Genomic DNA, 22,264 nt, shown 5'->3' on the forward strand with positions numbered 1-22,264 from the left:
CCTCCTTCCGGCTGCAGCGGACGTTGTCTACGCGGATCGCGTAGACGTCAGCCCGCTGCCCCGGCATTACAGCAGGAAGCACCGGTAAGTGTGTGTATGATGGGGGGGGGGGGGTGAGACAGGAGGATCCAGGTCCCCTGCAGCGGTGCGGGGGATCTGGATCTTAGTCTCCTAATCAGACTCTATTTGAGGTCTGATTAGAAGACGACCCCGATTAGAAGACGAGGGGTATTTTTCAGAGCATTTGCTCTGAAAAAAACCTCGTCTTATAATCGAGCAAATACGGTAATTAAAAAAAACTAACCTTATTACTCATTCAGTTCAGTACCAATTAAATACAATTAAACCAAAAGAAATCCCACTTATACAACAAATGGCTGTAATGGAGGTCCTTATGGAAACATTGTCTTATCATAATTTAAAGATATAAAGAGTCAGCAGGGATATCAATTGGGAGTCTTATATATGATACAAGCAGCATACAATAGGAAGGAGTCAGTTCCAGACTGTGTGACTCTGGGGATCTTCCCATCTGCCCTGAGATTGAGTCAAAAACCTGACACTTAGGGTCAAACTCTGGGAGTTAAACCCAGATATGTCTAAAATACAGAGAAGAAAAATAGATAGTGTAAGGGCATCATAAACACTGGCAATGGTAAAACTATTTTTAAACAATAAAATATACCAGTTTTCATGGATATACACTACCCAAACAGTTTTTTAAAGGAGGACCTTCCGAATGGTTTAATCGATCCATATAGTGCCCCCAAAAAGCTTGATCAGTCGAGGATTCCCCCCAAATCTGCTTGAAATGAAAGCATGTAAGAATACGTGAGAATGTGTAAATCACGCTGCGGCCCAGTCGTATAGATTTGGTAATCGTCTATTATATTTAGCATGGGGTTTGATCCTGGCGACGTCTTATACATCTGGGCCGTATTATCTGAGCTTAATGGTGGGAAACACCGGCACACAGGAGGTGTGGGAGCTATTGTTTTGGGGAGTAGCGAGTATTCATTTTTATGATATCTGTATCATTGAAGGTCTTACTGGGGCATCTTTTCCGCTGACAAAAGAAGAATGTGATTTATCTGTCTGCTGGAGAGTTGTTAGGACAACTCATGCGAGCTTCTGCTGCAAGAAGCGCCTGGCCCTGTACCAATGTATAGTTTAATGAGCTTTATCCAAAGTCTCCATAACGACTGCTGACACCAATGCCAGATTGTAATAACACTAGTAAATATTGAGAAGTGTGTACAATGGGTTATTGATTATGCTTGAACTGGGGTTTTCATGTTATAAATTCATACACAGCTGTGTAGCCCTCGATCGTACACTAAAAACCCAAAGTACAAAACATCTGTACAAGCAAACCAACAGCGTGTGCAGGAGCTATTCACTTGCAGTACCACGGGGTGCCATCCGCGCGGTGGGGGCAGTAGAGTCCACACTTGCAAACGGGAAGTAAACCTTTAGACCTGGTCTCCAAAGGAGCGTACCATGGTGTGTGAGTTGTGGGGGGTTGCAAAAAAACGTCATAAATTAAATAGATATAAGGCTATATTTGAAATCTTTCTAAATTTTAAATACTTAAAGTACTATGAGATTAGACAGAAGACGCATCGCTGCGCTATTTATACGAGAAAAGGTTTTTATAGTCACAGTCGCCTGGCAATGGTATGACTCAGTGACGTGTATTGTTTTGGTTCTGCCAGGAGAAGGAAGTGTCCTGCTGCCGTGGTACGTTATGAGGCAAATTGTAATGTAAATAACACTCCGCCGAGTACACGGTCGTGCTTTCTTTACATTTCGTTTTGATTAAATTAGGTATCGGCGGGGTGTTTAGTCTCGTTTCTTTAGTTTTGCTTACTCATGATAAATTGGATATAACAGGTTTTCGGGTCGTAAGTAAAACCTGACCTACATAATGGTCGCATATGTGTACTAAATATAAGCAGTCACGCTCCTTGTATGGATTGATGATGTAGTAATATGTGCCTCAATATTACGATATAAGATATGTTTATTATTGAGATGTATCCAGAGCAGAGAAGATGTGTCCAACATGTATGATAACTCTATTTAGAATGGAACTTTTTGGGGGTTCCTTTGGGGGTTTTTTTTCAAGATATTGATATAAAATAATAAATAGCCAATGCTGGTGTCTAATCAGAATCTAAGTGCTACAAAGTTCTCTTCTAGTAGATGGTTACATTGGTGTGGTATTCCCCTCAATGTGTTCTTCTCAAAGGGTGGCAGCATTTTGGGAAAACTTTAGACTGTATTTTAAGATGTGCTGTATTTTCACATCTCGTTACTAATGAGTAATCCTGACAGTTCTGCACGAATGCTGCATAATGCGTAGTTATAGAGATCTCGCTGATTAACTACATACAACCTACGGCCGGAGGAGAAGCTCACTCAAGGTGAGCTGTTGCGTTGCACAGTGAACTTTGTGAGTTGTAAAGTCCTGGTTTAGTTAACAAACCACTTTGAGACTTTAGAAAATACAGAACTTTGGGAATGTTTGGGTTGTAAATTTTAAAAGTTTTGCCTTTTTACAGACAGAGACCTAATCGCTGGACACGGGGGGTTCTCACTTTTGAAGCCGAGGATGAATTGTCGTTCGGAGGTGTTGGAGGTGTCGGTGGAGGGCCGACAGGTAGAAGAGGCGATGTTAGCTGTTCTGCACACTATACTCCTGCACCGTAGCACTGGCAAATTTCACTATAAAAAGGAAGGTACCTATTCCATTGGCACAGTGGGGACCCAGGACATTGACTGCGATTTCATAGAGTTTACTTACGTCAGAGTATCATCAGATGAACTGGACAGAGCACTCCGCAAAGCAGTTAGTGAATTTAAGGTGAGTGCGCTCTTTTGTTAATGATAAAATTATCATACAATATAGTTTATTGGTGTCAGTAGGCCTATTTACATGTATTTGGATCTAGCAAAGTGATGAGTAGTTCGTTACAGCACAGATGAATGCATCTGACCCAATTTCCTTGGAAAATAAGTCCAATACAGTATTTACTTTTATGCAGCAACACTCTATATGCCTGTAATTAGTATGGGAGAGGTTCAAATACGTTAAATAATCATAACTGGGAACTCTCTGGGTTTGACCCCGAGTCTACAGGTGTAGTCTTTTCTGGTTCTGGACATCACTGGTTTGGTAAATGATCCTAGTCATTCAGGGGCCATGGCACGCAGTACATTTGCTCCAAGCACATGGCTCGCTGGAGGCTGGATTCAGCCCTGACGCCAGCAGCATCTGTTCCATGCTGTAATTGTGGAAGCTTAATAAACATGCTAGGATGCTGACTAATTTGAATATCATGCAAAACAGTATATATTTATATATTGGGACTGTGTAATATTAAACCAAAATATTTACAAGCGCTAACACTTGTGTTGAATTTACTTGTTGCATTTTGAAAAATGGGTTATAGGTTCAACATCCTTTTATCTGGTACACTGTGACACCTTGTAAAACGTGTTATTAATGGGTGTTACAGTATGTTAAATAACACAATGCGTTCTTGCTGTTTTTAGGATGCACTAAGAAATTCTGGAAGTGATGGCATTGGCCAGGTGTCCCTAGAATTCTATCAGAAAAAGAAGTCCCGTTGGCCTTTCTCAGACGAATGCATCCCGTGGGAGGTGTGGACAATCAAAGTCAATGTCGTCTCACTGGCTAACGAGCAGGAGCGTCAGATCTGTCGAGAGAAGGTGGGAGAAAAACTCGGTGAAAAGATCATTAACATTGTGGAGGTCATGAACAGGCACGAGTACCTGCCAAAAATGCCAACTCAATCAGAGGTGGACAATGTGTTTGACACAAGTCTTAAAGATGTGCAGCCCTATCTGTACAAAATCTCCTATCAGATTACTGACTCACTTGGAACATCTGTCACAACAACAATGAGGAGACTCATCAAAGACACCTTGGCTCTTTAGGACTGTGGATTATTTGATGGACTGGGGTAATCACTTTGTGGTTCACAAAAAAAAGAATCCTTTAAAAGCATACCTATCATGTACATAGATATTATACATTCATTTAATTTCAATAATCTAAGATAATATATGTCTTACAAACAATAAAGTTGTGTGCGGATCACTATATCACTGTGCTCTTTCCTGAAGTCTAGACACGTCAGTGCAAAACCAAGTTACATGATAGTAGCGATCAGGCAGCAAACCTTTTCTGTGTTACAGACCATTTAGTGATAAGAAGTGCTCTGGCACTCCAAGGTTTATCACTGGGCATTTAAAAAAGTCTGGAAATAGGTGAATAAACCATGACATGCCTGCTTTTTCACAGATACATAATCCTTATACAGATACCAACTTTACCATCTCTCTGCTTTTCTGGAGTGTGTTTTCATTATTTAGCCCACTTCCATAGCATGAACCCACAGCCAGCATGAATGCTCTCCTCTGACCCATCTGGACAGTCTTTGTCCCCTAACAGAGCCGACGGCCTGGCCCAAGCAGTGGCATGAAAGCATAAGTGAACCCTTTGGAATTAACTGGTTTTCTGCATTAATTGTTCATAAAATGTGATCTGATCTACATCTAAGCTAATAACACACAAACAATGACAGATTTTCATGTCTTTATTAAATACACCCATTAAACATTCACAGTGCTGGTTATAAGAGTAAGTGAACTCTTGGATTAAATACCTGGTCAACCCTCTTTTGGCAGCAATAACCTCAAACAAGTGCTTCTGGTAGCTCCAGATCAGACCTGCACAATGTCCAGGAGGAACTTACACCATTCTTCCTTACAGAACTGCTTATGCTCAGTCATATTTCCAGGATGTCTGGTCTGGTGGGAACGTCTCTCTTGAGGTCATTCCACAGCATCTCTAATGTTTTAAGGTCTGGGCTCTGACTGGGTCATTCCAAGAGTAGTTGATGCTAAGAGTCGTTGTCCTGTATCACCCATACTGTGCCTCAGCTGGTAGACAGAATTAATTGCGAATGCGCGCTACTCCAAGCGGGCACGTGACTTATTTTAGCTGTAAGAGGGTCTAAATCACTATCTGTCTTCACTAGACCAGAAAATAATGATTAAACGCCCCGCTTACACCCCCCCCCCACTCTAATATAAAGATAGGTAATGCTGCCACCAAACTAAACCTGGTTAAAACGCTCATCTTGCACCTAATCTACTGTTCCCAAATAGTTTATAAAAGAAACCCGAACATACAGATTAGCCAAGCATCTATGCAAACTACAGACTATTAAATAAATCTCTTCAAGGAAAATGTGATTCTTAAATCAGACAAAGGCAGGAACTTTATAAATGAATGATTTATTATGAAATTCACAGTACATATAAAAAAATAGATATTAATTTACTCACACCAAACAGGTAAAAATAAAAGGGAGAACAATTAATAGAAATCCTACTTACAGAAGTACTTGATTCTATTCCCAGAGGAACTTCCGGCAAGTTGGCGATTTATTGCAAAATTAGATCTTGGCCCCCAAAATAAGCACACCTTAATTTCCAAGTACAGGATACTTTATGCCTGTTGACTGCAGGTCAGCTTTCAGGCCGGCCTCCGGGATGAACAGGGCGGAAGAGTAGGAGTGGCTACGGCATAGGGGCACCTATTTGACACCTATTGAGTATGGATCTGATATAAAGGTTATATTTTCAGATTCAGACTTGTCAGAATTTCCTCTTTCCATAAAGACCTTACATGGTCAGTCTGTGATCTAACACTGCAGACTTTTGTTTTTCTCCTAAACAATTGGAGATACCCCAACCTTGTCTGGTGTCATTCTGCTAGGAAAAATGGGGGCACCTCAAATATACATACGAGGACCCCTAGATGTTAATCCCTGGACCCATATTTAATCTTAACTATAACCTTTAGCAGAAAAGGGGCTGAGTTTGTAACTCCTTTGTTTGTTGTTGGGTTCTTTGCAGGGTCACGTTGGCAACGATTTTCATTATCAATTATAATCGATTTTAGCGATTCGTTTTTGCAGCCCTAAAGTGGTTGGTCTAGGGGTTCACATTCTTTTTCCAACCCACACTGTGAATGTTTGAATGATGCATTCAATATAGAGAAAAACAATACAATAATTTGTGCGTTGTTAATTAAAACAGATTGTGTTTGCACTTTATTGTAATTTGATAAAGATCATATATTTGAAGACAAAAAAATACTGGTAATTCCAAAGGGTCCTCATAAAATAGAAAACTTCACACCACAAACAATACGTACTGAAGACAGGCTAGTTCTGATGTCTAATAAAGACTTATTAGGGAGTAGCAAATACCTGTTATGTTTTATATTCCTTTATAGTTGTCATTATAAGGAGAATATGTACGCCAGAGCTGGTGCTTGGTAAGAGTCAGTAGCAAGAACACCTTTTAAGACTAAAAGCAAAAGTGTTTATTCATAAAAGTCACTATTTATTTATTCACATGGTAGCCAACAAATAGCTTACCAGTACGTACCATTTGTGATTTGTTTCCAGCAAACTTTTTTTTTAACACAGAATGCCTACCGCTCCTTATACTAAATGTAAGGCTTTTCACTTTCGGAAGCATTTTTTCCTAAGCACAATATTACTAATGTGGGGTGACTACATGGTTACTTTAACTTGGTACACATTTACATTTTGTGCGTCTCTGTTCAACCATAACGTCTCTCAGCGTACCCAAACAAATTACAACCATCAGCCGTAACATTATGACCACTGACAGGTGAAAGGAATAACACTGATAATCTTGTTGTCATGGCACCTGTCAGTGGGTGATATATATCAGGCAGCAAGTGATCATTTTGTCCACAGCCCATGCTGAATCCCAGCACATGACATCATATTCTGGCGCTCAGCATCAATCGCCAGCGCACAGCGTTAGGGAATGCTGAAGCAGAGGTCTGAAGGAACAGACCTTGCACTCCCTTCATTTTGAGCTTGTTAAAGGGAGAGCTGTGATCTCTTCAACTGCCCCGGCACCCGACACCCGCAACGTTATGTGGTCTCGTCTTCAGAATAGCCTTATACCTATGTTAATTATTCCCTTGCTGTATTATCCTCTACCACGTTTTATGTTCCATCTCAATGAAAAACGTCATTGCATCACATCTAAGTCTCTGTCCCTGTAGGTTTGTGATCTCTTGTCCTAACATTTTCCTCCACATGGAATATACTTTTTACTTTGACATTGCTGAATCTCTTCTCAGGGAGGTATCGACTCAACTTCCTGGCTATCTTGATGTTACAGTCGTTGAGGTAAGCGGTGAGTGCCAGCTAGATGAAAATAAAATACATCCTGCGCCAGGGATCTGCGCACATATTTTCCTCGGGAAGGCATGCCAGCATTTGGAGCTTTGCTCTAGTTATATTTAGTTGGTGACCACATACACCCTACACTCCCTAGGGAAACCTATTTATATTTTTTCATTGCAAATTAGGCCAGGCCCAGACTGGCCATCTGGCACCCCTGCTGGCCAACCCACCCATTGTGCCACTCCAACCGTAAAGCGTGCACACACTTACCAAGCCGTTATTTCCCTGTGTATGTCAACCTTAACCATAGAGGTATTTAAGTTAGGCGCTGCCTTATGCCTGACCCAAGATGGCCCCAAGAACTTCCCTCTCTCTTGTCCTTGCTAGTAATTGGCAGGATATGACATCATGAGCCAGTGCTGTGCATGAAAACACGTGGCTGCCTCTTAACTTTATAAAAAAAAAAGTAACAAAAAAAACCTAGTTTTCTGAAACGCCCAACCCCCTCATTAAACTTACGATATATATGTAGCTGGACATAGCCTGCCCCAAACGCTGTGTAGGTGACAGGCACGGCGCATCTCATGAGGTAGACACAAGATGGGGGATATTTTCCCCAACCATGCCACCTTTATTCTGGGGCATCTGCCTTTGTGAGGTCTAATTCCCTTCCTTGTTCAGAGGCTATGTGTTTAAACGTGATCTAATTTGTACATGTTGCTGACCCCACGAGCCATGTTTTCCAGGACTGACACAGATTTGACATGCTGCAGTACGTGAGATGTATAAACCCGGGAAAGTTATACATATTACATACTGCGGTGTATGCTTTATACCGTGTGCTGGTCAGGAACACGTGAAATGTACACCTTACGGTGCCAGCAGCCATTCTTGCTCGTGTAATTGGAGTTTGCGTCACCATACACGGAATATCACCAACAGCTGTCAGTCTCCTGTTGGCGCATATCCCGGTATAAATAGTATCGAAACAGGTAGGCCGGTTCTTTTTTTATTGTTATTATCCATAGTACTTTCCCTTTAAGTGCGATCTCTCTAGCCTTATATCGCCTGTCACACGGTGTGTTTCTGTGCTCTGCTTTAAGACTCAACTAGTTACTCAACCCCTGCGTGCTGTTAAAGGGTGTTTACATTTCCTGTTAGGTGCTACTCTCATCATGCTCAGTCAGCGCACTAAGCAACTGAACACACAGAGGAATCCTCCCTATAAACCGACTCCTTGTCTAGTCCGTGGGATGCGCTCCGATTCTGGCACAGAACAGGTTACAGTCAAGAACCCGCCTCCCTCCACGTTTCTCTGCCAATGAGAGCGCATCTTGTTGCAGGGGCGGAGCCTGCGGCGGGTCTCGGCTAGAGCGGGGATGGTAACGGAGCTTTGTTTATCATGGTCCCGGTTACCGGGGAAGGGAGCGGGGGGATGCCAATTTGGGGTTGAGGGCAGCTAATGGGAAGGGGACGGAAGCTGGGAGGGCCTTCTGTTTTGGTGAAAGATACACAATACGAAAAGAACCGACTTGAAATTCCGAATATGACTCTGTGTAGGGGTAGCACCGGTTACTGCCCTGTATATAAGGGGCAAGAGGGAAGCTTTGGGTAGTAATGATCCATAGTCCGGGGCTGGGTGAGGCTGCAAATGTATTGTGTGCCATCTGTACATGTAGAGCACTAACCTATGTGCTGTATGCCGATATTGGGCTTGTAGGTGCTCTGGTGTAATGTATGTTGTAAGAAATGCAGATTCCCATGTTCAGTATCTGCAACAGAGAAAAATTACTTAACCATATAACAGGGCGTCAGATGCGTGGGGAACCAAAGGGACCATTGGGTACTAATCGGGCAAGAAAAGTATTATTTACATTACGTTTATTTATATGGCGCCAGCAGTGAAAATATTGCCAATAACGTTAACATGCGTTAAAACGTGCTGGTACAGAAGGAGAAGTGGGCCCGGTCTGGGGAGCTTACAATCTATTGGGTGATTTAGTAAATGAGTTGGTATAGATGTGCAAAGCATCCTTAGAATGGGGCAGTTATAACGGGACAATGTGTTACAAGCGCTCCGTGTAACGGGAAGCGAGTCGCTCATCCTAAAAGCCATACAGTTGGGTATTAGGAGTATTTCCGGGGGACGTATCCAAACAGTTTGTTAGACTTGTTGGGGTGATAATGTAGGGATACCCTTGTAGAAACGCTTATTAACCCTTTATCACTTCTAAATCACTTCTTTCTCCTATAAGAAGTCACAGTTCTGTAAATTCACAAATAGGCTATGGCATGAAAAAATAATTGCTATTTTTAGGGTTAAAATGTTTTCGGCTATACTCTTTTTGTTTGAGTATCTTTCAGACATATCCATATAGTTCACTTTACAAATACATAGAATGCAACATTTCGACAGTTGCACCAAAAGACAAAAAAGGATTTTTTAAAGGGTAGTTGATAAATACACCTATTACAATTGCCACTGAACTGAATTCATGTATTTCATACTATACAGCCAACTTTCCCCATATACTGTATTCAGCTTCATTTTTACATTTTTTTTGGGGGGGGTTAACATGCTAAGATCAAATGTAACTTTTTTTCGAGCGTATAGATGGTATAAAAATGATTCTAATACTAATGTAAAAAAAAAAGATGTTGCATGTACAGAAGATTTGGGCAAAGTAATAATGGCTATTTTTCTTTTTGCTTATAGTCAGCACCAGAGTCAGGAACAGCTCCACTTGGGCAGGCGGCTCCATTCCCAGCTGCTCCTCCCTTGATGCCCCCACCATTTGTAAGTGTTTATTGTATTATTATTATTATTTATCATGTTTTATTTATTGTATATAGCTCCGGCAATTCATGCATTGCTTCTTAAAATCCATACATTCTGAACTAGAAGATTTTCTACTACAGATTATGTAGGACTCGCTATTTTTGGAACATTTTCAATGTTTCTGTGTCATTAATTCCAGTGTTTGCTTCATTGTCCCCTGCAGTATAAGAAACATTTTGAGGAGCCTTCTTACAGTAGATTGACTTCAAAGTTGACTGCCTTGTTATCTTTTATTTTATATATAGTGTTCTCATCTCTCCACCTAATGTATCGGTTTGTCTTAGTCTGTCAATTCTCGTCTTGTCATACCCCTTGAATATATGTATTGTAAAAAGCGCTGTGTAAATTGTTGTCGCTATATAAATAAAAGAGCATAATAATTATGTGAAATATTGTTTTTGTGTATATATTTAACAGCAGATGTGTACAAGCTACATGGAGTTTTCTCCTAGTTGAGCGCTGAGGGCTTTTTGCAGTAGGGTACAGCGATGAATCCAGAAACATGGTGGCTTAAGCATTGCCATGGACATGTTTAAGGCAGGCTAGGGTATCAGCATCATCCAGGTTTAGTTCTTAAAGCATAAGATTCTCATGGAAACACTGTAGTTTTGCTGTGACCCTGCTGCCTTACAGCTGATGATAACATATATGCAAGTACCATTCTCTGTCTTTCCTTTGCCCCGGGGATGAGAGCTAACCTGTAAGGTTCGCACTGAATGAGAAGGTTTTTGTGGGGACTGAACACTCAGAATCCAGCAAGTACCTCTAAAAAGAACTAGTTTCTACCAACTGGTCTCAACTGGTGAACTATCTTGATCTCTTTAGAAGAACCCTATTTGGACCAGATTGTAAGCCCACAAGAGCAGGGCCATCTTCTCTTTTTTTTTTTTGTACCGGTTTGTTATTGTGTGTTATTTTAAATTATTTCACTTATTGTAACAGCGCTACAGAATCTGCTGGCGCTATATAAATAAATATAATGTAACACGTACCTGAGACTAAGAAACTGATTTTGGCTCCAGCGCATGTCAGGCTAGTAGGTCCTTGATCATGGTATGTTAATGCAATGTAAAGAAGGATAGTTTACCGCTAATTGCTTACCATTACATTTTACAGATGCCTCCACCAGGGCTTCCACCTCCATTTCCTCCAATCGGGTTGCCTCCAATTGGACAAAGGCCTCCAGCAATGCCTCCAATCCCACATGCCATGATGCCACCGATGATTCCTCCCATGGCAGGCCCACCACCTATTGCTCAGGTACAGCAAATCATTCCATGCATCTTGAGATGTATTACTATTGATCTCAATCTTAACCCCTAAATGACCATTTGTTTTACATTTACAAGAATCAGGGCTTTTATTTAAAATAATATTAATATGTAAAACAACATTTAATAACAAAAAATCTAGGATAGCTGCTGCTGCCAGAGAGATACCCAATTTATGTTTAGAAACATCTCCAGCTTTATATCACATAACATACATTTTTTTATATATTTGGAGAGCCAAAACGTTCCTTTGCAGCTCTATTTTTAAACCTATTGGACAACAAGGTTTTTTTATCTCATATTTTTACTTGGAGGGGTACAGGATGTTTTGGGGTTTTTTTGCTTTTATTTACTCCTTTTTTCATTTTATTTTTTTTACCTTTTTTTTTTTTTTTTGCACCACCCTCAGAGTCTTTATAGACTTATTACCAGTTATCCCTAAACATCACAGGTGTCCCATAACGATTTAGGTTTTATTTTTATCAACAACAACAACAAAAATGCTCCCTCTTTTTTGAAGTGTGATCTCGTTCTGTGCTGCAGCCGTTCTTTTTTGATTGATCGTCAGCAGGTGGGGGTCATCAGAGATCACAACAGGTTTTGTACAGACCTGCGAGGTCTCTTTTTCTACTGTCATATGTGACACAGCGGGAAATGGAGACGTGAACGGATTTCCGGGCATTTAAACACTGTCATAACAATGCTGGCTCCAGCTGACAGAGGGGAGACCAATCTGTCATCAGAGGGTTAGACGGGAGGATGTTCTTTGCCATCCCCATGGTCAAGAAGGATCTAGCTTTTGCGGATGGGATAAAACGAAGTAGATTGAGTTACTTTAATGTATTGTCACTTAACACTGTAACTACAGTTTGGGTAGATCTCTAAATTGAGTAAACAGATGGTAATTCTTCTAGGGCTTGTGCAGCTACAGATCACCTATTGCTTGGTCTGTCCTGTCATCAGCTGGAAAGCTATCCTTCAACCACACTAACAGTCCCTCACCTTGTAAATGTCTGAATCTTAGCCTAACATTTTATTAACCTTGTGATCAAGGACAAAGTGAAGAGACTAGCAAGTTTGCCTGTGTAATCTTTAAGTATTTCTGTAATAAGTCGTATGGTAACCGCTGAGATACTTCCTACGTGTTTATTTATACAGCGCCAACAATTTCCACAAAGCTTTTTCCAATGCATACATTCAACGGTGATGACAAAACTAGAATTGGTTAAAGAGGGCCTCAAATATATATCAATGGATTTAGTTTGTGATATTTAGATTTTCAAACACAGGAACAATACACACACATACTTTTACATATATTTTTGGGATGAGAAATATTTTCTTGGCTGTCGTTCTTTCCAGTTCATTTGTATTTTGGTGAGAACTTGTAAAGAACTTTATAGGTGGGCCCACCAGGAGCTTTTTCTCATACAACGCCTTTATACACTGTCTGTCTGTATCTAATCTATCAAGATTGTTGGAGCAGGGCCCCCTTGCCTGTTTCTGTAAGTCAAATTATTCTGTTATAAATAATTGTACAGCGCCACGGAATATGATGGCCCTATATAAAACAATACATTAAATTATATAATACACAAGTCTTTTGTAGTTTCTTTGTGTTGTCCTTCAAATTTAAGAGTGCAATTCCATGGATGGAGCTTTATAACTTTGCTAATAACTTTTACTGTTTTTGCCTCCAAAGCTTCCAAGTCTAGTGCCTCCCTTAATGCCAGCCATGATGCTGCCGGCGGTAACATCCACTTCTACAACAGTGAGTAACCTGGACATAGAGATCGCTAGCATGTCGTGGGGTTGTTGCAGTGCTGTAAATTGTTATGCTATGCTTTCTGCTTTTCTCTGGAATTTTCTTTTTCAGTGAGGTCTTTGGAGAGCTTTATGTTGATAACTGTGCCATCTTCACAAGACACATTGATCTCCCTGCTAGTAATATAAGATGTACTCCCTGGAACTTGTCACCGCCATATCTGCAAAAATACCAAATACAAGAAAAAAGAAACTTTACATCCCATGTTAAAAAAGAATAGTGGACATCCCCAAAATGTGTATTTATAGCATTAATTTTTGTGTCTTTAAAAGTTATTGCTATAAGCGTGATGCACAAATGTGTACACATCCTTTGGAGGGACAGTACATTTATGATAGATTCTAATATACTATAAGTGGTGTTGAATGCAGTTGGTATATGTTGCTGTAAACATAAATTGTTTACAGTAATTTGTAGCATTATGTGCTGCCATCAGGTTCATTGTGAATTTATCCTGGCCATCCAGGTTGAGATGACACCAACTCTTAGGCTTTTATTTGAGGCTGGGACCTCTACGAGTGTGGTAAATCATTAACAGCCTTTTTCCAATTATAAGCAGGATCCTGCGTCCATAAATAATAATGTAACTTTTTCTCTTGGCAGGCAGCTGCTCCAGGAGCAGAGTCTGTGAACTGTGAGTATCCCGTATGGCAGGAGAGTAACAGGTCCGCTGTTAGAAGAAGGATATCTGTAGCCTGGCGCGCTTAAATATTTGTAGTATTTTATTAGGATGGGCTTGCGATTTTCTTTAATTTTCATTTATTTTAATTCTCTTTATTTCTTTCCTCATTATCATCATCAAATTAAAAAATGTGTTGTTACTGCATGACTTAACTTTTTCTTACTTATTATTTTCTTAGACTTTTTCCTTTTAATCCTCTAATGCTTTTGCTTTTCCTTATTCTAAATGTGCATTTTTTTTTTAAATCTTTTAAATTAATTGATTACCATTTCACTATTTTATTTTACAGCATCAGTGACACAACCAGCGGCTACTGTGAGTAGAATTGGTCCGAAATTTATGTTTTTGTCTAAAACACTTCACAATAAAGCCAACCATATATTTTATGCATGGTACTGGTGCCCCACATTAGAGGAGGCATCGCTTCTTGTACTCTTTTTGTCACACTAAACACCGCTATTAACCTTGTTAATGAAGCACAACAAATAACAATATTGGGTTTGCTGTTCATAGTGTTTGTTGGCGCACAAGTGTTATTATCTCAGCTCCAAACATTTGCATGGTCAAAGAAGGATATTGCGTAAGGTGGTGTTAAAATTATCTCATTATCATGTTTAACATGTTATCCAGGTAAGCAGATTCTTTGGTGAATTAACTATGTTACAGTAAACACATAAACCAATGTTGTATTCTAGAACTGCACTAGAATGCATCACTGCAATTCCCCAGGTTATCTCAGTAGTAGTAGTACTTTTTGTGTGGGGATATGTGTCTATTAGCGGCTCTGATAAAGATTTAAATGCAAATGGGATAGATTGCTTGGCTACATGCAGGACTAACCTGGATAAAATGGATTATGGAGCTGATCGGTGAAATCTCCCCTCGTAATTCTATTTAACGGGCAGCTTAATGTATCCATTCTAAATATTTTTTCCAATACAAGTTATCTATGTGCTATAGGCATTCCTTAAGGAAGTTGTAAGAACGTCTTTACTTTACGTTATTATCGGTACAATAGGTATAGTACTTAATAGTTTAATTTAAACCATTAACTTTTTTTGACACTAATCTTATTTGGCTTTCCTCTCACTGGGAATAACATTCTTTCGTTCCAAGAAATATTTCCACGTCTACAGCATGGAGTGTTATATCATTTGATATTTACCAATGAGTTGCCATGATTCTCGGTGGCATTTTTTTCACTTTTTGTCATTAACGTTTCCTTCTAGATACCAAAGATTGCTGTGGACGATGGTGCCCCAACTCAAGATGTTCCAAAAAAGGTTTATCACTAATAATCTTGTATTTAAAGAAATTATTTCCACCCTACTTAGCTGCAGAGTCCAGTACAGTCCAAATACCCTGCATGTTGGCACACATATATACGCTTCATTGAACACTTATTTTCATACAGGCTGTTTGAATCCAGTTTTAATTTATTTTAGCAATTCATTTAAGTGCACAATTATCATTTTAATGCAATTACTTGGCAGCTTAATACGTTTATAGATTTGGTGGATTTATTCAGTCAGTGGTTCATTAATCAGTTCTATTTTTTTTCTCCCTAGTATAAGGCCACAAAACAAAGGGTTTTGGATGCCGAAAGTTAGAAGAGGGCAGTTTTGTATTCTGGAAAATAACATCTATATCCACAGAGGGCTCAAGGCAGGCATTGGTTGCTAGGAGTTGTAGTAGGACACCCTGTAATTATTGGTAATAATAGAAAGATGCCTTTTGTAATTTCACACTCCGTTTCAGATGTGGCTCTAATTTTGGCAATAATAAAATAGATATTTAGCAGCATGAGGTTTTTCATTTTCGTACACCTATGTTTGCATTGATAGAAAACCTTATGGACTGAGCACAAGGCACCAGATGGACGTACCTACTACTACAACGCTGACACCAAGCAGTCTACCTGGGAGAAGCCAGATGAGATGAAATCCAAAACAGAGGTGAAGAGAGAGCACGTTCCAGACTGATACAACACGATGGCACATATATCCACGTATAGTGAGCACTGTAGTATAATGAGTATAACCACCAGCACTTTATGTCCAGTCTACCCATCCGCTGATGCTGTCTTCCTTTCTTAATGTTTAGGCTAAGGCAGAATCATCAATGTCTTGTTTGCTTTTAAAACAATGTGTTGAAGTCAAAACAGACAAAGACAGTGTCTTGTAGTTATATTCTTTTGTAAATCAACATTTAGTGTGTAATTGTGTACAGCGATACACCACTAAAATACCATCGCTATGCTGTGAGTATCTATGTGACAACCTAGGTTTGTATCTCAGCCATCCAGTTGCACTCTACCCTCAGTAGGACATAAAACCAACTAGATGTGATTGATTGCTTCCATAGCCAAGCCTGTGGACAAAATGTTATCTGTCTCTACAGCTTCTTCTCTCTCAGTGTCCATGGAAGGAATACAAGTCTGATACAGGAAAATCCTACTACTATAACTCCCAGACCAAAGAGTCACGCTGGACCAAGCCCAAAGACTTGGAGGAATTAGAAGGTAACCAACCTGCAGAACTGCACACACATATAAAAAAAAACGTCAAATGCCGATGAAACTAGTAAATGGAGAATATCATACAGATAGAAGCAAAATTATTTAAAATAAGGTGATATTAATTTATAGCTAAGAAATACAGTAGAACATGTTAATTACACAAAACAAAACCATTTCCCTAACTCAGTGATTTTAGAAGATTATGTGGGGGCTATTGATTGGTTGCTGTAGGGAATTTGCCATTTATATAATGTTTCCCCAGAATTGGTCTTTACATACAATTGCTGCTGTTCTCTTAAGCAAGCTCCCTATTGTGTATACATTACTTTAGACTGTGTAGTCACGTACATTTATTAACATTGGCTGATTTTGCCCAGGATTGAACATGCATACCTGTCAGTCAAATTATATATATGTGTGTGTGTGTGTGTGTGTATATATATATATATATATATATATATATATATATATATGTGTAAAAGGGTGAAGCTGTATTAGTCCAGTAGACACGATGTCAAAAAATAGAGTATTGCAGAGTATGCGGTGATACCTTTTTTATTGGACTAACATAATATTAAAAAGACAAGCTTTCGAGAGTTATCCTCCCTTCATCAGGTCTGAAGCAATACTGATCAACATGATAGAGGTTACAACTTAAAACAAGTGATGGTATAAGGGGGGGGGTTGAGTGGGGTGTCGTAAATAATAGGTCTGGAGGTGAGAAATGCAGAGAGGTAGAGCGATAACCCAGGGACAGAACAAATAAACTTAGGGAACCAATAACCACAGTAAAACATCAAAGATAACAGCAATTACACATTGGATGACTAGATGAAGTTCATATGAAGTTCTGGTAGTGTGTAAGGAAACCAGAATCCACATTAAGTCCCTCTTTTATGGTGTTAAAATGTGCAATCATTTTCATCTCAAATGTTTTTCTTTCCTGAGAGTCTCTGAAATTTCCTTTGAGTACTTTAATTTTTAGGTTTTGGATGGAGTGATTGTTCTGTGTGAAATGATGTCCTACCGGGGTGCAATATTTTTCTTCCTCATGGTTTTTGATGGAGCTTCGGTGCAGGTTCATTCTAAGGTGCAGCTTAAGCCCAGTTTCCCCAATGTAGCCCCCTTTGTCACATGCAGAGCATTGTATCATGTACACCACGTTTGCCGATGTACATGAGTAAGAATCTTTGATGCTGTATGTTTTGTTGTTGTGACTGGCTGTGTTGCTGTCACATATATGTTGGCAAAGTTTGCAGCGGGATTTGTTGCATGGTACAGTGCCATTCTGTGTCTGCTCCTGTTCTGGGGCCAGTTTGCTGCGCACTAATCTTTTCCTCAGGTTTGGTGGTTATTTGAATGCCAGTATTGGGGGCTGAGGGAATATTTTTTTCACTATGGGGTCTTCTGAGAAATTGTCAACCTCTCCAATCATAATCTATCAATACCTGAGAAAATAGTGCTATCCAAGGGGCTTACATTTTGTCCAAGAACAAACCTGGACCACATTCAATTATACTCAGACTTGGAGGAATTTTTTAGAAGACTGAGGCTTAAGGAATTTTTCTTTGAGAAAGAAAACACCACATCCAGTCCTGTTAAAAATGAGAGAAAAAAGAACAAAGACTTTACACCTGCAACAGGACGTAATATGAAATTGGACAACTACATTGAAAGCTTCCACACAAGAGCAGCATCCCTCGCTACCACACAACAGAAAAAAATGCTACACAACCTCCTACCTTCAGAAAGAAATGCCTTGAATAATTTAATGAATAATAAAAACATAATCATCAAGCCAGCTGACAAAGGCGGATCAGTAGTCATCATGAACACCCAGGACTACATGGCAGAAGGAAATAGACAATTGGCAGATGAATTCTACTACAAAAAATTGAACCAGGACCCCACCAGGGAATATACAGAAGATCTTATCAAACTTATCAGATCCTTCTCAAAACACATGCAACAAGAATTGGAAAATCTTGTGCCTTCAAATCCTCAAATAGGCACTTTCTACATGCTGCCCAAAATCCACAAGCCAGGCAACCCAGGGCGGCCCCTTATTACAGGTATGGGAACTCTTACCGAATCTATATCTGGCCTTATAGAAAACATTCTTAAGCCCCTAGTTATCAGAACTGAGAGCTTTATACAGGACACCACTGATTTTCTCAATAAACTGAGCCAAGTTAGTAACCTTCCTGCCAATACAATACTTGCAACCATGGATGTGGAGTCTTTATATAGCAACATCCCCCATAAAGATGGTATTGAGACCTGCATTAAATTCCTCTCCTCCAGCAATGCCACACAAAAATATGATAGTGAAACCATCGCCAAGCTCATAGAATTTATACTGACACACAACTATTTCAAGTTCTATGACACTAACTACCTACAAATGACCGGGACAGCCATGGGCACCAAAATGTCACCGCAATATGCCAACCTTTTCATGGCTGACTTGGAACAGAGATTCCTAGCCACTCACCCCCACAAACCGCATAATTATTATCGTTACATCGACGACATCTTCATAATATGGACAGAAGGAGAAGAAAACCTTTTAAATTCCACGAATCATTCAATTCATTCCACCCATCTATAAAACTCAAAATGAATTTCTCAAAACACAGTGTGAGCTTCCTGGACTGCACTATAACTGTCACCTCCGGCTTTCTTCACTCTTCCGTGTATAGAAAACCCACAGACAGATACAGCTACCTTCACAATTCAAGCTTTCATCCCAAACACACTAAACAAGGTGTCATTTACAGCCAAGCCATAAGATACCACCGTATCTGCTCTGACACTCAGGACAGAGACAAACACCTGGGCGCGCTGGCAGAGTCATTTCAGAGGAAGGGCTACAAGGAAAAAACTATATCCAAAAAAATTAAATCTGCTGTAAGGACACCACGGGAAAGGCTTCTAGAATAAAAAAAAAAGGATAAAACAAGCAGGAACCCTCTGGTAGTTACCTACAACCCAACTCTTGAGGAAATCCGCAAAATTATTAAAGACCTACAGCCGATATTCTCAAATATTCCCTCAGCCCCCAATACTGGCATTCAAACAACCACCAAACCTGAGGAAAAGATTAGTGCGCAGCAAACTGGCCCCAGAACAGGAGCATACACAGAATGGCACTGTACCATGCAACAAATCCCGCTGCAAACTTTGCCAACATATATGTGACAGCAACACAGCCAGTCACAACAACAAAACATACAGCATCAAAGACTCTTACTCATGTACATCGGCAAACGTGGTGTACATGATACAATGCTCTGCATGTGACAAAGGGGGCTACATTGGAGAAACTGGGCTTAAGCTGCACCTTAGAATGAACCTGCACCGAAGCTCCATCAAAAACCATGAGGAAGAAAAATATTGCACCCCGGTAGGACATCATTTCACACAGAACAATCACTCCATCCAAAACCTAAAAATTAAAGTACTCAAAGGAAATTTCAGAGACTCTCAGGAAAGAAAAACATTTGAGATGAAAATGATTGCACATTTTAACACCATAAAAGAGGGACTTAATGTGGATTCTGGTTTCCTTACACACTACCAGAACTTCATATGAACTTCATCTAGTCATCCAATGTGTAATTGCTGTTATCTTTGATGTTTTACTGTGGTTATTGGTTCCCTAAGTTTATTTGTTCTGTCCCTGGGTTATCGCTCTACCTCTCTGCATTTCTCACCTCCAGACCTATTATTTACGACACCCCACTCAACCCCCCCCTCTTATACCTTCACTTGTTTTAAGTTAAAAGATGAGAGTTGGTACCGTGTTAGCCGTAGAATTACAGGTGACAAGTGGAGTTTGAATGATACCTTTATTGGCTAACTGAGTAAATATAGATTGCAAGCTTTCAAGACCTCTCAGGTCCCTTCATCAGGCATGTTATACAATAATGTGAAAAACCTCTCTTTAAGTATCAGTCAAACAGTATGGTTACAATTGGGAAGCAGATAATCTGCTATCCCAATTGTAACCATACTGTTATGGTTACAGTATCTGCTTATCTGCTTCCCAATTGTAACCATACTGTTTGACTGATACTTAAAGAGAGGTTTTTCACATTATTGTATAACATGCCTGATGAAGGGACCTGAGAGGTCTTGAAAGCTTGCAATCTATATTTACTCAGTTAGCCAATAAAGGTATCATTCAAACTCCACTTGTCTCTTGTTTTAAGTTGTAACCTCTATCATGTTGATCAGTATTGCTTCAGACCTGATGAAGGGAGGATAACTCTCGAAAGCTTGTCTTTTTAATATTATGTTAGTCCAATAAAAAAGGTATCACCGCATACTCTGCAATACTCTATGTTTTGACATCGTATATATATATATACACACACACATATACACATAACTTTTGCTACTGGTATGTCAAAAGCATTCCTGCGTTTCTAATTGTGAGTACCTCTGGAAATGTAAATTTTAGGGTCTGTAATAGCAGGCATGTTAGGGTCAGGGTTATTCTTGTTATGAGAATAACAGCTTTGTTTCTTTTACAGCTTTGATAAAACTTGAGGAGAAAGTCGGGTGAGTCACACAAACGGATCCAGGGTTTTACCCTGAATAATCTGAGATGTTTCAAATATTTTTTACACAATAGATAAATACGAGCCTCTCGGCTGCTGTGATTTTGTGGACTAAATGCACTCAGTGTCTGTAATGCTGTCTTTTCCTTTATAACATTCCAAAAAATATGAAATTAGCACAAGCAGAGAATCACTCCAGGGCAGGTTGTTTAAATGCCCTCCATTCTCATCTGAGCTTGTCTCATATTTTCTGCACTGTATGTGCGTTCCCATTATACAATCCATTAACCAGTTCTTCCTGGGGACATTTTATTGTATTAAGCTATGTATTGTATTAAACTATTAATGCTATTGTAAGCTTGCGAGCCGGGCTCTCTCCACCTAATGTGTCGGTCTGTCTTAGTCTGTCAATTCTCGTCTTGTCAGACCCCTTGAATATATGTATTGTATGAAGCGCTGCGTAAACTGTTGGCGCTATATAAATAAAAGATAATAATAATATGCTCTTAATGTGTAATATATGCTCTAGGGGTCCACGATTTTGAAGGAAGCTTAATGGACAGATGAAATATACAGGGAGTGTGTGGGGCACCGCTGGCGAGTCCCAGACCATATCTGTCAAAGCCCAAAGCAGGAGACACATACTTGAGGTTTTGAGAATAATTTAAACTGGAATCTGTTTCTTGTTCCAGCACTGAACGCGAAATCCAGTCTGCTGTGTCCAGTCCTTCAACTGCCGCTTCTTCTGACGCAGAAATGACACCTACCGAGGAGATGGCAGCCTCACAGTCCGCTATACCCGAGCCCACTGACTCCACCGAAACCGAAGCCCCAAAGGAGGATAGCACTGTGTATCAGAAAGATGTCATTAATAGGTAAAGCGGATCTGGGGCACAGTAAATATAATATATATAAATATATATTTGGGGTATTCAACATTTTTAGTAAATGTTATGTAACTGTATAAAGTACAAAGTGCCCCCCCACCCCAAACCCTCTTTAACATGGATGTCTGAAGTTCTGCTAAAGATAAGGGAGAAACGCTGTGCTCTGAATTAAAGGTAACTACTCACAGCTAGAATGCCCTCGTTATACAGAAGTTGCTGCCTGTCCTTTTACTGTGGATACAAGACTTTTGTGGCATTTTGACAAGCAAAGAGTGTACAGTTGTTTTTGTCCCCATTTTCTTTTCGCTTTTCTCGGTTTTTAATTTGCGCTGTTATAAATGTTGTGCCCTGAAGCTTTCTGCGCTGCGTTATTAACCTATTAGAGTGTTCATTACATGCTATTTTTTAA

The 22,264-nt window shown here is 39.8% G+C and overlaps 2 protein-coding genes across 2 annotated transcripts in view; both read left to right on the forward strand.

Annotated features, from left to right (window-relative positions):
* The first annotated feature begins 2,614 nt into the window (after positions 1 to 2,614).
* LOC149279010 (autophagy-related protein 101) lies at positions 2,615 to 3,963 on the forward strand. Its single transcript, XM_089501519.1, has 2 exons — positions 2,615 to 2,866; positions 3,559 to 3,963. Exons 1-2 carry the CDS (start codon positions 2,615 to 2,617, stop codon positions 3,961 to 3,963), a joined length of 657 nt encoding a protein of 218 aa, XP_089357645.1.
* Positions 3,964 to 7,178: 3,215 nt separating this feature from the next.
* The window catches only part of LOC149279011 (pre-mRNA-processing factor 40 homolog A-like), a 35,595-nt gene continuing 20,509 nt past the window's right edge, over positions 7,179 to 22,264 (forward strand). Inside the window, exons 1-8 of the mRNA XM_089501503.1 lie at positions 7,179 to 7,271; positions 9,985 to 10,065; positions 11,224 to 11,367; positions 13,081 to 13,149; positions 15,730 to 15,840; positions 16,301 to 16,406; positions 20,942 to 20,969; positions 21,661 to 21,843. Coding sequence (XP_089357629.1) covers positions 7,179 to 7,271; positions 9,985 to 10,065; positions 11,224 to 11,367; positions 13,081 to 13,149; positions 15,730 to 15,840; positions 16,301 to 16,406; positions 20,942 to 20,969; positions 21,661 to 21,843 — 815 coding nt within the window. The remainder of the gene's footprint in view (positions 7,272 to 9,984; positions 10,066 to 11,223; positions 11,368 to 13,080; positions 13,150 to 15,729; positions 15,841 to 16,300; positions 16,407 to 20,941; positions 20,970 to 21,660; positions 21,844 to 22,264) is intronic.

This window comes from Sceloporus occidentalis, unplaced genomic scaffold, assembly GCF_023333645.1.
Source record: "Sceloporus occidentalis isolate IW3139 unplaced genomic scaffold, rSceOcc1.0.p SCAF_175, whole genome shotgun sequence".
Taxonomy (NCBI): Eukaryota; Metazoa; Chordata; class Lepidosauria; order Squamata; family Phrynosomatidae; genus Sceloporus; species Sceloporus occidentalis.

Bases quoted from the DNA above. Each gene is read 5' to 3' on its own strand.
- LOC149279010 (XM_089501519.1), top strand. From the start codon at position 2,615: ATGAATTGTCGTTCGGAGGTGTTGGAGGTGTCGGTGGAGGGCCGACAG. The intron at 2,867-3,558 runs GTGAGTGCGCTC...TGCTGTTTTTAG, and splicing joins AAGCAGTTAGTGAATTTAAG to GATGCACTAAGAAATTCTGG.